The sequence below is a fragment of the Mytilus trossulus genome, chromosome 14 (genome assembly GCF_036588685.1).
Source record: "Mytilus trossulus isolate FHL-02 chromosome 14, PNRI_Mtr1.1.1.hap1, whole genome shotgun sequence".
NCBI classification, from domain to species: Eukaryota; Metazoa; Mollusca; class Bivalvia; order Mytilida; family Mytilidae; genus Mytilus; species Mytilus trossulus.
The window spans coordinates 40,535,995-40,552,210 of record NC_086386.1 but is presented as its reverse complement, the minus strand read 5'-3'; the positions used below and the strand labels follow the sequence as shown (position 1 = coordinate 40,552,210).

Genomic DNA, 16,216 nt, shown 5'->3' with positions numbered 1-16,216 from the left:
CGGTCAGGATAATCAAATTTCTGTTCTACGTTCCTTTGGAATTTCAATCAACGATGAAGAACTTATCTTCTATCACTATATTCGACACCTAAAATACATTAAACGTATTTACAAGCAACGATTTTAGATCGTACCTGACTGATCATTTTCATATCTTTAAGTATTTATCAATATATCATAGTTATATCAAGATATAAGGACAAAATGCAAAAACAATGTAAATGTTTTCATGAACGGGCACTAACTCAAATAAGCATCACCTGATGATTCCGGTCATTTAACTTTTTGTAGATGTTGTCTTGATCATATTTTTTGAATAAAAGTTTTCTCTATCTACTTCACTTAAAAAAAACGACGGACATAAAAGGACATCATCTATCATTTTGAAGATTTCTGCACGTGCATAATTTTAAAATTAATACTAATAGATAATAGTTTTCAGGGGTAACTCTATGACACATCAGATGGCATTGCAAGTATTAGACTTATACTCATATTGAATGATAAGTTACAGTCTGCAAACAGTAATATGCTACCTTATTTGATAAAACAATTTATAGATAACAATCAATGATTGCATGTTAAAATGATGTTCCGGTATGCGGTATGGGCTTTGCTCATTGTTGAAGGCCGTATAGTGACCTATAGTTGTTTATTTCTGTGTCATTTGGACCATATAGTAAAAAAAACAAAACATAATGACCTAACAGTAACAGTTCCGCAGGTAGTGTTTATGTTGCTTAGTTTTTGTCAAGTCACGATTCTTGAACTTAAGTTGATAAACTCAAATGCATCTGTAACTTTTTAATGCGGTCATTTAATGAAACACACCTCATTTGTTTTTTTCGGGGTTACCCTTTTTGTTAAATTTAAAGCTAAAACCTTGTATTGTTTGTTTTTGTGTGTGTGCATTTCTCATTTGAGTTTATTTTTATGAGATTGGATTGTATTGAATGACTTGTACAAATACGATGTTTGTGTACCGATACCAGTTTTGACACCAAACCATTCAGCTATTATTTGCGGATTATTCAGTTTAATAACATATTATGTTTTTTGGCATAAACGTCAAGTAGACAGCATCGTAGCCAAACAAAACCAAAGGAAATATACATGACAGCATTTAGTTTTGAGCAACTTATTATTATGTGTACAATCTAGTTTTTAAGGTATAGATTATCAGAAATAAAGTGTTAAAAATATTACCACTTTTTACCGCTAGGTATCACTGTATATACAAAAAATATAGACTAAAAAAATAATTGAATTTTGATAACCTTAAAGTTTGAAAAATATTCATTGTATCTTTTCGACTGCATAACACTGTAGTTTAGTTACAAGGGAATATATACATATTAAGATAATAAACAAATACTACGAATAAACATCATAAAGATAATAGCGAATAATTTTGAATCAGCAAATAAACTCCTTCTTTAATAACCAGTAGTATCACCTTCCGTTCCAAATGGAAAATGGACATATAATAATTTCCGATCAGAAGACGAACGTCAAGCTTAAAGTGTACAAAAGACGATGGTACGTGTTGCTTTTGTTTTCATTGTTTGCCTTCACACAAGGTGGTTTATGGAATACTTGGGGTCCCATTGCAGACTCGAGTGAAGATGCTTTTTCACTTAAAGATGCCGATATTGCACTTTTTGCCAACTGGGGACCGATTTCGTACATTGTCGGTGCTATTGTGGCGGCCTGGATGGTGGACAATAAAGGTAATGTATTCAAAGCTATATTGACAATGTATGTATTTGTTTTTATAATACGTCGGTTTGAATACGGACGTTAAGTCCGACCAAGGATTTGTATAGTAAGAGGGATTGGAATTTTTTACGATACAAATCCTTGGTCCGACGCCTCTTGATATGAGAATACTAACTCAACATCAGAAACCCTTGACATTGTTATGAGGAGTACAATTAAACTATTGCAATCCTTCTTCACAAGCTACCATTTTCCAATCTGACGATCCATTGTTTTTTGTTGGTAAACTTGGAACAAACTTACTTACTTAATTTTTATACACATACGTACCCTTAATTCTTGTTATTTAAGGAATGACTGTAACATTTTTTCTGTCTATGAAGAAATAACATAAAAAATATGGTGCACACTGTATAACGCGCGTAGCGGTTTATTTAAGAGTGTGCACCACATATTTTATGTTATTTCGAATAGACAGAAAAAATATTACAGAAATTCTTATATTTTAATTCTAAATTCCATTTTAAACAGTAGAAAACTACGAAAAAACGATGATGACGTCATGGTCACATGACTTAATTATATCTATGGGCTGATAACAAAATAATGTCAGCCAAATAGAAGACGCGTTACATCCAAAATTAAATTATTAGTAGTTATTGGCCTAATAATAACTATCAGTAACTGCCATTATTCTGAGTTATACTATGTGTCTTTTTTGTTGTAAGGGAGGAATAAATACCCTGTCACATTTGGTCTGTGTTTTTGGTAAATGTCCTGGTTTGTATCGATCTGATGAGTTGAGTCCTTTTTAACAGATATAACATATATGTAGATTTATAGGAATAAATATCCAGAGACAAGTGCCTGTGTGCAGGTGATCTCTAAATCACACTTATACACATGCTGTACATTACAAGATAAGTAAAGACGTGGATGATTTGGTTGTGTTTGAAAAAAAACGTCTCGTTAATTATATCGTGATGGAAAGCAAGTGAAAAACTATAAATATTTGAGCTAGATTTTACAAAGATTTATATTTTTATCAAAATAATTGTTTCTCCAATAGCTCTTTGCATCCATGACAGCTGTTTATTCGGGACAATTATTTAAACTTTGTTGCACGAACGTACATGACTTTTAGAACGCAGTTACGCATGTGAGATTTCCGCGGTGTTTTGGTGAATGCTAACAGAAAGGTTATCGAATGATAGTTTTAAATATATACTCAAATTTAAATACGTCGGATATTTTTTTTAAAGATAGTTCTTGTTATTTCAGGTCTACGATTTAGCTGTCTGCTTTGGTCATTTCTGATTGTTATAGGAACTGGAATACGATGCATTACAAGTGAAATTAAATATGTCAAATGGTAAGAAATGATATAAAAAGAATCGAAAGTCGATAGACAAAATGTAACAAATCAAAAGATATAAAATTCGATTAAAGAAATAAATGGATAGAAAATCTACAAATTGTATGTGAAACATAACAATTTTAAAAAGACATATATAACTATGATTTAAACCCTTCATGGACGATTAGTTTGAAAATAATTTGGAAAATAAGATTAAAAAGACGAGAACAGATGTTTTTGCACTTCCGTTTCCTTGAACATATAATCGCTCCATGCGTGATTGATGCAATGTTATGGTATAATGTTTCAGGCGAGATGATTTTTTTTTGTCTGCCTCATTTCGAAGAATTGTTAACAGGAAAATGAGACCTTAATGCACTAAATAATTATAATGATATTTGTTGTTTTTCTATGTTTACTTTTATGTTGAAAAAGTCAAACACATTAATAAGGCATAATTGTACTTTTAATCTTGATTGTTGCTGCTAAAAGTACGAACTCGAATTGATTTGACATATTTAATACTCCTTAGATAGTTTAATTTTTTTTTATTGTTTATTTTAAATCAACTTTCTTTTTATTTTCAGTGCATCAAACCCCATTCTAAATCTTTTCAAGTATACTGCTTTTTTTTAATTGAATACCAACACTAGAAACCGAATGTATTTTGACCTGTAGTCGTCGTTTGGTCTCGGTCTTATTGACTTCTTTTCACCATTTCCTTTTATTCATACCTTCCGATATTACTGCAAACAATCTATTTTCAAGGACCATAAATATAGGCCAATGTTTAAATGGATTGGCTGGACCGATTGCTATGGGTGGACCACCTCTTGTTTCTGCGACCTGGTTCCCACTGCACGAGAGGACTACGGCTACCAGTCTTGGATTCTGCATGAACCTCATAGGAATTGCAGTATCATTCTTGTTAGGTATTGTCGTCCTTGTAAATTGTAATGCAATAAGGTTAACTAAAGTGTCACATTAATCTTCACTGTTATTATGCCTTCGATGTATTAACCATCTCGGTGGTCTCGCCTTGAGTGCGAGAGGTCGTGGGTTCGAACCCCGGCTGGATCAAATCAAAGACTTTAACAATGATATTTACAGCATCTCCGCTAAGAACGCGGCATTAAGAGATAATTTCATCATCATCTTCAAAAATACTATATAATGAAAACAATATCATGTGATGAGGAGGTTCCGTTAAGGAAAAACACGATGATTGGATACGATTAGGCTCTCCAACATGCATTGTTGGCATTAGTAACTATATGTCAATGTATGATATTTACAATGTGCAAAACGCATTCATAAAGTCCGCGATGAAACGATAAGCGTTAAAGAGGTTCATCCGTTTTGATTTTTCAAATTTCAGACTAATGGTAAAATCGATAGCATTATTAAAAAAGTATGATGTTTTTCAAAATATATTTTTAAAACACTCATTTGCGATGAGTGTATTGTAGACATAAACTTTTAACATATTATTCCGGTAAATTGAATTCTGATTAAAGGTCGATTTTTTTTTCAATTTTGTGTCAATGAATATGATTTTCCATTTTTAAAAGTTTTTCAATTTTACAGCACTAATAAGATTGTTAATAAATATATCTATTTTAGGTCCACATGTTGTATCAAACACGTCTTTTAAGGAGACAGCAAACAGGTATAAGTTCTACATCAAAATAGCTACATTTAGTTTAAGTATTGGTATACAAAAAAAATATACCTGGTATTGTATCTTGTATTAAAAATTTAAGTTATTGAATAATCTATCAATATGTTTTTACTTAGTCAAAATTCAGTTAAACCTTTTAAATTTTAGGTTAATATATCTGTTATGTTATCATTGAAATAGATCCGTTTAAAATTTTATTTAAAAAAACTTTCTTTTTTCCAATCCCCCTTTTTCTACAGATAAAGGTTTTGTATGTATACTTTTTATTATATATAATTTATCTGCCTGTATCTTTATAGGAATTACACAGATAATACGACAGAATCAATGAATATAACCATGCATAATTCTGTTATAATAGAAGAAAATAGAAAGACGGAACGAGGACAAATAATGCTCTTGATGTACATTGGTAAGCGATACATTTTGCTGAAGACCATTCTCATCAAATCAGACTCGTTGTTTTATGCGCGTCATGTAAAAGATTTATATCAAAAAAAGTATTTTATAATTTTGGTTATGAAAGATTTTAAAGCTATATTTAAAGCATTGTTGTAGATTTGTGGCTTTCTTAAAATGATGATCTCGAGTGAAACTGACGATTGCTTTTTTCTTTCTCAAAAACACATATTGTTTGCTTGGGAATCTGGGGCCGGATTCACGAAGCTATCTTAAGACGTGTCATAAGATATATTTCAGGACATGTCGTATGATCCTCTTATGACTATACTAGAACATATCTCAGACCTCGTCTCGAACCTGTCTTAGAATGATCTTAGCTAAGACATCCCAAACCAGTCGCAAGTTCTTTAAATTTTCAAATATAAATATAATTTACGAAAAAAATATCATGTAAATGTATTATGTCTTACCATACATAAACTATTCTAAACGCATTTATTAATATAATGACATAATTTGCAAAATAAATATAAAAAAATAAAAGTAATTTATATATAAATTATCTTTAAACACCAATATAAATATGAAATTTTAATGCAAAATTAAGAAAAAAGAATATGAAATGATGACATTTTTGGTACAAGTGAGTTGAATTCAATTTCGACTTTATTGATTATAAAAGGTTAAGGGATAACATCGTGCAATCTTGATATCTATACATCGACTTTTCATTGTTGACAAATAATGATAATCCGTCAATCTAGAAAGATAACGTTATAAGCAGGAACAGGAGAATAGATAATTAGATGATAAGAAGATATTTTTTTCAAAATTAATATAAAAAAATGAGTGTTATTTATATAAATAAACGTATAACTATCCAAGACCATCATAAGACACCTCTCGCGTTGTCCTAGCTTTATGACCAACTCTAAGAGCCCTTACGATGAGTGTAATTTATATAGATAAACGTATAACTATCATAAGACCTCTCGCGTTGAACTAACTTTATGACCAACTTTAAGAGCTGTCTAATATAGAACCGCTTTGTGAAACCCACTTAGGACTAAGATATGTCGTAAGACCATTCTAAGACACGTCTTTGTCCTAAGACAGCTTCGTGAAACTGGGCCCTGTTTCATACGCTTAAAATACGACATTAACACTACACCTGTTTCCCTAATTACAATATCGAATCTTAATTAGGTTTTCTTGGAATTGATATAAATGTGTGTAACGGTTATTATTCATTGCAGAATGTGGTTGGGCTGTGTTTTTATTTTTGCTGATGTTATTATATTTTCCTGCAAAACCGACATTACCCCCATCTAAGACTGCTGGTATAAAACGAATTGCCTTCAAAACAGGGATACAAGCCATTTTTAGGTAATATTTTGCACAAGGAAATACTTGAGTCTTTTTTGTCAGGTCAGTGTCTTTCCCATAAACCTATAAACTGTGAATTTTTCATAGTTTAAAAATCAACGTTTAACATTACATCCAACCTATTTGAATTGCAATGGTCAACCCGACTATCAGCTTTCACGACTAGATTATAAGTACCTTATTTTTCCTTAAAGTAAAGTTTGCGAGGATAGAAATGCAATTTAATGCGAAACAAATCCGATTATTTGTTTTAATGTTTCTGTTGTTATTTCAAGGATATTGATAAATATAAATCTTCATTTTCCAAAATAATTGCCCCTACCAAAATCAGTTTTCATGTGACTTTTCTTATATATTTAATCAATACTGTTGTTTGAATGTAAATAAGTATTTGAAATTTATATAAGACCTTTTAAAATAAGATGAGTATAATTGCCAATGTGACAACAATTCAGTACAGACAAAATGAATTAAAAGTTAACAACTATAGGTCACCGTACGACTTCAGCAATCAGCAAACCAAATATCGTTGAGTCAGAAATGGCCCCGAAATGACAAGTTAAAACACAACCAAACGTAAAAACTAATAGTCTGATTTATGTACAAATCAATGAATGAAAAGCAATATGATACATCACTGAATTACGGTCTACAAACTTGGGAAAGACACATACAGAATGTACTTAGTATTTTGTACAACCTATACAATTAGTTCAAATTCTACTGTTAAATTTTGACCGTCGATATGCCTGTTTGCGTTCACTTTTTTCCTTCCTTTTGTCGATGTATCCCTACATTTGCCCATTAGTTTAACATATTTTATATTTCAGATCAAAACCATTTTGGTTGATATCATTGATCTATATTATCTCGTTAGGCGTGTTCAATGTTTGGCAAGGTGTCCTTGATGTCAACCTAAAAGCACACGGGTTCAGTCAGGTAAGAACATGCTATATTTTCATATTATTGTGTCGAACGGAATTTGAACGAAAGGCTTTTGAATTCGTTTTATTTAAAAATGACGAAGAAATAAATCTTTCACAGATATAACCATCAACCCTGACACCCGTCTATCTACTTGTGATGTAAGCTCAATTAGAACACTAAAGTTGTAATCAAGATTGGTACCTGCAAAACACTATTTTGAATAGTAATTTCAACATGTTCAAATAAAGAGAATAACGTTAACTTTTGTATATGTATATTGTATTTGCAGGAAGAAGCTGGTTGGCTGGGATTTTCATCTATAATAGCTGGATGTATCTCCAGTGTGATAATATCGAGGTAAACAAAGCAATAGTTTATAAGAACTATTTTAAATCAGTATTTATTTGATATAGAATATAAAGGAAGTATGGTATGATTACCATTTAAACAACCACCCCTACAAAGAGATAAAAAAAAAACCTCCGAGAACAATTCAAAATGGCAAAATCATTTTGTTTAAGCTCAAACACATTAAATGAATGGAAAACGACTGTTGGGTACTTGCATTTCCATAGGTAGGAAATGTAAGGTTATGATTAAAGTCAAAGTATATAATTTATCTAAAATCATATGCTTACAGTAAGCTTTATAAGCAACCAGACCGTTTGGGTCCTGTTAGGATAACTATCATTGATATATAAACTTATTAAAGTTTAATGTCTTTGGAATGACCACCTATCTGTACTCGGTCTTGGCAATTCATTCAAGGCCATACACATGGATCAAAGCACTGGACATTAAGAGTAACCTAATTAAACTCACATTCTATTGTTTATCTATTTTTTCATCAACTCAACATTTATATATGCATAATATTCGTTTCAATATATACATAGTATTAGTTCTATTCAATATATTTGTATTTAAATTCCTGTCAATGGATTTGTATTTAATTCTGTTAAACAATATTGTTGTTGATGTCTATACCTTAAATTTCAACTCATACGAATGTGGAAGATGTCCATGAACTTGAAAAAGATAAACTTTGCATTTGCCGTATCCTAAGATGTAGTGAATAGCAGCTTTTGTAAAAAATAAATAGATAAACAATGGAATGTGAGTGTAAGCGTCTGTAAATGTTGAGCGCTTTGATCCATGCGTATGACCTTAAATCAATTGTCAAGACCAAGTACAGACATGTTGTCCGTCTAAAGACATCCAACTTCAATAATTTTCTAAATTATAAGTAATGGTTCATTAGATTTCTGCATAATGTCTAAGTTTGTTCACCTTAAGTAAATTGTAAGGATGGCAACAAACTATGAAACAAAAGGATGAGAAGGAAAATAATTATAAAATGTGTATGACGATTTTCTATCTGGACGTTATGTATTCGGGTTTAGTTTTCTGTAGTTAGTTAATACTTCAGTTTCTTTATGTATATCTCTTTCATATTCATTTGATAAAATTTACTGTTTGCAATAGCATGAATTGTTCGATATAATAAGAATGTTCTTATCCCAGGCATAAAAACAATGCCGTATTTGGCGAAACCTTATCAACTTTTGATCTTCAGTGCTGTACAACTTTGTACTTTTTTCACTTTCGATCTTTTATACCTGGGCGTCACTGGTGAGTCTTGTGTGGACAAGGCGCGTTTTTGGCGTATTGAATTTTAAACCTGATGCTTTATGTTATCTATTAATCATGTTCTTCTTTGTCTAATATGTTCTCCTATTTATTTGTATTGTAGTCCTGTAATATAAGGTTGTCATTTCAATGTTATATTTAACTTTGCCATTAAAGTGCGAGGTTTGGTATGCCACAAAACCAGGTTCAACCCACCACTTTTATTCCCCTTTAAAAGTGTCCTGTACCAAGTCAGGAAGATGGCCATTGTTATATTATTGTTCGTTTCTGTGTGTGTTGCATTTTAACGTTGAGTCGTTTGTGTTTTCGCTTATATTTGAGATATTGAGATAAGACGTGGCACGGTACTTGTCTATCCCAAAATTCATGTATTTGGTTTTCATGTTATATTTGTTATTCTCGTGGAGATTTGTCTGATGCTTGGTCCGTTTCTGTGTGTATTGCGTTTCGGTGTTGTGTCGTTGTTCTCCTCTTATATTTAATGCGTTTTCCTCGGTTTTAGTTTGTTACCCCGATTTTTTTTTTGTCCATGGATTTATGAGTTTTGAACAGCGGTATACTACTGTTGCCTTAATTTGTTACAATAACATTTGTAAAGCGAAAAAAAATTTATGTTTAAGTGCGAGTACAATCCAATAATAGGCCCAAGACCACAATTAATGACCCCGCTTTTCGTTGTTCATGAATATAGTTCCCTTTAATTATAGTGTATTTTTTCTATATTTTTTTTCTTTCCCTTTCTCATTCATTTCTTAACTTTTCTGGGGTGGAAATGAAAGAATAGAGCTGAAATAAACTTTTGGATGTTTTATTTTAACTGATAAGGAAAGAATAATTGGGCCAGGTGCAAAAAGGTTATATTTACACTTTTCGGAACATCTCTTGACTTGCCTATAGGGGTATGGATGTGTATTGGCCAAATTTGTATGATGTAATCATGCAATTTTTCTGAAAATTGCATATATTTTTGGACTTGTACTGTACACTACACACACACAAAATTAGACAAAAAGAATAGGCAAAATTGTTTAATGCGACAAAACGTTATAAAGAAATGATAGAGGAATTAATTGTGGTCTCGGGCCTAAGAGGTGCATTTCAGCAAATTTTGAATTTATACTTTGACAGCTTCTCTGAATGATCTATTGGTATTGATTTGCCAAACTATATGAGATGAAATGATTTCCACTTTTATTTGATAGAAATTTGTAAAAAAAAAAAGTCACTTTTCAGCTGATATGCCCAAAAAGTAGCTTTTTCACTTTTTTCAATATTTTTGCAAAAGCAGCATCCTTAATTTTTCTCTGACATTTTTTTTCTGATATCTATTTGTGTTTGTGGTATTTATTTCATGTGTTTTACTCATTTTTAAACTCTGAACACAAAGAAAAGTGGATAAAAGCATAAAGAGAGTGCAAAATGTGCTGTTTTAATAGTCTAGGTCTAGCGGTCCGTACGAAGCAAGTGAAATATGAAGTTCTATGCACTTAAAAATAGTATTTCTTTAAACAGATTGCGTTGAATCTATATCAAAAGCACTTATTACTGGTTGTTTAAACTTGTCTGTTTCACAGAATACCTTTATTTTCTTCTGTTGGATGGCTGGTGGTTAAAATGTTGGCATTTTAAGACTGAAATTTCATGCAGGTTTTAAACTGTAAATTGAAAAAACTTTGCATCAGACCATACTGTCTACATATATGGTGAAAAGCAACAGTCTTGTTACATTCAGGCTTCATATTTGATCATATCTCAGCAAGGATTTGGGCAAAAATAAGCATATTTCCATCTCCAATATCATTTATATGCAATTAAATATGGAAATATAGGGAACGTCCTAAATTGACAACTTGTTATTTTAAGCTTGACATTGCTTAAGACCATATAAAACTCATGTGTTATGCTATTTGAAACTTATATTTACATGAAAATAACATTTATGATATGTTAAATGTTTTGTTTTAACTTAACAACTTCAGAAAATTGTTGTAAGTGGAAAATATTACATTTCATATAAGGGCTCGCTTCATTTGAAAACCTCTATTTTTTGGCATTAGAACATATAAAATTAACTTTTGTCAAATTTTTATAAGTCTCATACCTTAAGTATGCTATCATTTACTTTGAATAGATAATATCTTATACATTGTGACATAAAAAAGTGCAATTTGGTGTTTTTGGGGAATTTTTGAAGCCAAAATTTGAAAGTTGAAATTTTTCTATTTCAACGTCACAATTCAGCAACCAAAGTTGAGGTATAAAAAATGCCACATTTTTTATAATATATATCACATGGCTTTGAAACTTTGAAAACTGACTCATAATACACTAAGCTTAAATCATGTCAAGTTATATTGGAATTGGTCAAGTTTTTGGACCCTAATAGGCCCAAGACCACAATTAATGACCCCGCTTTTCGTTGTTCACGAATATAGTTCCCTTTAATTATAGTGTATTTTTCTATATTTTTTTTCTTTCCCTTTCTCATTCATTTGTTAACTTTTCTGGGGTGGAAATGAAAGAAGAGAGCTGAACTAAACTTATGGATGTTTTATTTTAACTGATTTTAATAAGGAAAGAATGATTAGGCCAGGTGCAAAAAGGTTATATTTACACTTTTCGGAACATCTCTTGACTTGCCTATAGGGGTATGGATGTGTATTGGCCAAATTTGTATGATGTAATCATGCAATTTTTCTGAAAATTGCATATATTTTTGGACTTGTACTGTACACTACTACACACAAAAAATTAGACAAAAAGAATAGGCAAATTTTTTTTAATGCGACAAAACGTTATAAAGAAATGATAGAGGAATTAATTGTGGTCTCGGGCCAATAGAATATGGAAAAATCATCAAAATCAGAAGAAAAACCCACAAATAAATATAGACCGCAGTACTCACTATAACGTAGAATAAAAGTACTTTTATCGAAAATGTTCAATAGTTTCTGTTCTTTATAGTTATTTCCCGTGTGCATTTCTCATAAACATTGCACATTTGACTATAGCTGTGTTGTTGAGTGTCAGATATAATTTCTTTTTATTCGGAAACGCATCCAAAACTAAAGTCTTGTTACAACTATTGAATATTAGGAAATCTTACGTATACAAAGAAAAAATCATACAAATGTAGATATAAAATATATGAGATAACTTTTGACGGGCCTTGTTCTGACAATTTCGTCAGGATTACGTAGACGATACGGAAGATAGTTTTGTGTTTCAGTGGATGCGTTTTCAGGGAAGAAACAATTTAGAAGAAATTTTAATTTTCGACTGATTCTTTGAAGAGCGTTTGTGACAGATATACATGTTCTTTGATTTGATGTAACGTTTTGTTCCTTCCCATTGTCATATAATCTAAGCCAGTGTCAATATTTCATCCATGTTCAAGAGGCAAACGAGTTAACAATATACACAATAGGTAGGTATTGTAATCGAGGCTCTCCGGGATAACGATCGGGGAAATTTGGACTGACACTGGCAAATTAAGATATTTGAACGGGTAAACGTTTTCTTTTTATCTTTCCAATGACGTTCAAAACTAAATACTAGGATAACATTCAAACATTCCTTAAACGAGAAGCCACAAGAAAAAAAAATAACAAGATATATTTTGCCAAATGAAAGACTTGTATTGTATCATGTATATAATATATAGTTCTGAATTACTGCATTTGAAAATTATTTCAATTATTTTTAGATTTGCTGATATGTTCAACAAACATTTGCGCATGTTCCTGATATGTATTTATTTTGGAAGTTTCATTGGATTTTTATGGTTTACACTTCTAGTCAACGACATCCTTCCGAATTCGACAGGTAAAATCAAATAAGTTCCTGGTTGGAAACATGTTTCGTCCTTCTAAGTTAATAAAACAATTACTACATTAATCAAATATCCGTTTTATGTCAAGTGTAGACATTGAAGAATTCCTCTATATGCCCCCGGATAACACGAAGAATATAAACAGCGAGAAAGATAACTAGAATGCAATCCCTCCATTTTGTTTTATTTGGGAGAATGTTGAAACCTGCTTTTAAAAAAACCTCGTATAGTCAGTAAAAAAGACCCGACTTGAAAAAACGTGAAACAATTTAAACCATAACATTAACGTCCTGTTTAAAGACAAAACAACAAACGAAAAACATGTAAATTCAATTTCCTGATATAAATAATACATTTTTAAAGAGGTGAGTACTGTTTATATTTAAGGACATTTGATACTCTGTTTAAAAATAACAAGCTTTATAAATACTGTTTTAAATTGATAGCATATCAATAATGGAACTGAATGCAGAAAAAAGGAAAGGTCCGTGTCAGTGTTTTGGAAATAAACCATTGAAAATATATCGGGAAATAATTTTCTCTAGACTTTTCATTCATTTGACATTGGAACCCTTTTTCTTAACAAGGACTCTATAGCATTTTCGAAAATGGGTTTTCAAACTCTATGTAAATAAAATTATGAAAACTGTAGGGATTAGTGGGGAAAATAAATGTAATTTTACTACATGGGTAAACCAGTGGTTTATTTTTGTCTAGCAAACATCCTTAAGACAAAATGAAAGGTCGATTTCGATCGTGGTTATGTTGATATAAAGTTGAAACTCTGATTTAAATGTCCTTTTCTAATAGTTTACTGCCTTCTATATTTTACAGTATCCTTGTATGCTGCCATTATTCTTGGAACGATATGCTTACAAGCAGCGACACCATTATATTTTGAAATGGCCTGTGAAGTGTGTTATCCAGTGTCAGAAGGTCTAACTAACGTGCTTCTAACAACCATGTGTAATGTTGGTAGTTTTATATTTTTGCTACTACAGATGATTCCAAGTATAGGTAAACAATTAAAATATTTTTCCTGAATTACACGATCTTACCATGGAGACATAACCATTTAATATCAATATTATGCTTGACGTAGATGAGTATTTATTCATCCTGCATAGCTAAATAATACTGCCCGATTAGAGAACTCGCTGTGACTATATTTCAATACATCAGTTAACCCTTGGTCCTATGATAATTGACATCAGTACTAGAAAACAAACAAACCCATAGGAAAGTCAAGATCTGTAAAAGTAACATAAAATCGATAACGTGAAAAAATGATTCTGATACAGTAACTGCATATTACTGTGTATTTTGATTTCTCAAATAAACTCATTATAAATACCAGAATTAAAATTTTGTATTTACGCAAGACGCGCGTTTCGTCTACAAAAGACTCGTCAGTGGCGCTCGAATCCAAAAAAGTATAAACATTTCAAATAAAGTACGAAGTGGAAGAGCATTGAGGACCAAAGTTCCTAAATAAATTGCCGAATACAGCTAAGATAATCTTTTCCTTAGGTAGAATTGTCAAAAATTGTGTAAAAATTGTGTTTTTCAGGAACAGATTGGGAGAATTGGTGCCTATTAAGTGTGATATGTATCTGCATCCCACTTATGTTTATGTTCAAAGACAGCTACAACCGATCAATTATTGACGAAAGAGCAGATGAAAACACAATTACAGAAAGAAAGAAATATTAGAAATATATTCTTAAAAGCTTCATACAGTTGTTGTAATTTTTTTTATTCAATAATCATAAGATTCAATACAATATACAAAGATAAGTATTTTCATTTTTGTACTTGTTTCCAATTTCAAGTACTTATGACCATATACTTAATTATGTCAATAGAAATACCGAAGTCCAAGATGAATTAAAAACTGAGAAAGACTGTAAAGTGGTATACTATATTAACCAACCGAACAAAAATGAAAACAACTGTAATGTTCCTAAATAAGTACATAATGGTGGGCAAATGAAGTAATTTTATCAAGGTAAACCGCCCACTTGCATATCATATGTTCATAAGTAAAGTCTAAGTGCTCATCGCTATTATTGCTAAATGAAGAAAAAGAAAAGACCCCCGCCCCCCATAAATCAATATAAGTCAAAACAAATAATCTAGTTACATTATCTAGAAAAAAACCTTTAAGTGATATTATCTCAACATGTTTCATTTTAAAATATTAACGAAGCACTGAAATAAAAAGAAATATGTTTGGCATGAATAAAATGATTGATTGAATGGTGTTTAATGCCACATTGATCACTATTGTGCTATTTTGTGGCGGAAAGTTTTAAATGGCAGAGAAAGCCGGAAAGAATCACCGACCTTCAGTATGCGAATTGATAATCCAATTGCGGGATGCGAACTTACAACTGTAAAGTTGACATGTTAGTGATACTGTAGTTCGACCAATAAGATCACTCGGCCCCGTATTTGTCGTTTTCATTTTTAGCCATGGCGTAGTTAGTTTATTTTCGATCTATGAGTTTGACTGTCCCTCTGGTATCTTTCGCCCCCTCCTTATCTTCAATTCAACATGTCCATGACTGTATTTCGTATTGTTTTGTTCTAGTCGAGGATAGTTTTATATTTAGTATTGTAACACTAAAAAGTAAAATCACAAAAATACTGAACTCAGAGGAAAATCAATTTGGAAAGTCCATAATCACATGGCAAAATCAAAAAACAAAACGCATCAAAAACGAATGGACAAGAACTGTCATATTCCTGACTTGGTACAGGAATTTGCTATTTTCTAGTTAAACTGATGATATAATTGATTATTTGACAAAGAACAGATCCATTTATTGTATCTACAAATCCAATGCTATAGTGTCTATACATGATATAATATGTAATTTTATTTGCAATTAGTTATTACAACGTGCCATACGTAAGATTCTAGTAGTTTTAGTTCTACAGTAGGTAAAGGAGTAAATAGATCATGCGCATTGATGTCCAAAGATAGATGTATAGGAACATTATTTGGGACGTGATCATCTGGATAATTCGGATGCCGGCATTCCCAGATATCACTAGCAAATCAATTTATCAATAGGATACGTGCATCTAGAAAAAATAAATGCGAATGTTTACCACCTGTAAGTGGTCAGCATTAATTCACATTTAAGTAGATGTCATGATGCATTGCAAAAATCAGTAGTCGAGACGAATTTAAATTTTTATTAACAGATATTAATATTGAAACAACTTAAAGGCTTTATATAAAAAGCCAAAATAA

The 16,216-nt window shown here is 31.3% G+C and overlaps 1 protein-coding gene across 1 annotated transcript; it reads left to right on the top strand.

Annotated features, from left to right (window-relative positions):
• The first annotated feature begins 1,456 nt into the window (after window positions 1–1,456).
• On the top strand, window positions 1,457–14,667 carry LOC134697757 (solute carrier family 49 member 4-like). Its single transcript, XM_063560044.1, has 11 exons — window positions 1,457–1,730; window positions 3,001–3,091; window positions 3,845–4,008; window positions 4,700–4,745; window positions 5,057–5,169; window positions 6,416–6,545; window positions 7,376–7,484; window positions 7,762–7,829; window positions 12,829–12,947; window positions 13,789–13,971; window positions 14,525–14,667. The coding sequence occupies exons 1-11, from the start codon at window positions 1,469–1,471 to the stop codon at window positions 14,665–14,667; spliced, it is 1,428 nt and encodes a 475-aa protein (XP_063416114.1). The 5' UTR covers window positions 1,457–1,468.
• The last annotated feature ends 1,549 nt before the right edge of the window (window positions 14,668–16,216 follow it).

Coding starts and splice junctions, on each gene's coding strand:
- LOC134697757 (XM_063560044.1), top strand. CDS start 1,469: ATGGAAAATGGACATATAATAATTTCCGATCAGAAGACGAACGTCAAG. Junction 4,009..4,699: donor TGCAGTATCATTCTTGTTAG/GTATTGTCGTCC, acceptor TATCTATTTTAG/GTCCACATGTTGTATCAAAC. Junction 12,948..13,788: donor CATCCTTCCGAATTCGACAG/GTAAAATCAAAT, acceptor TATATTTTACAG/TATCCTTGTATGCTGCCATT.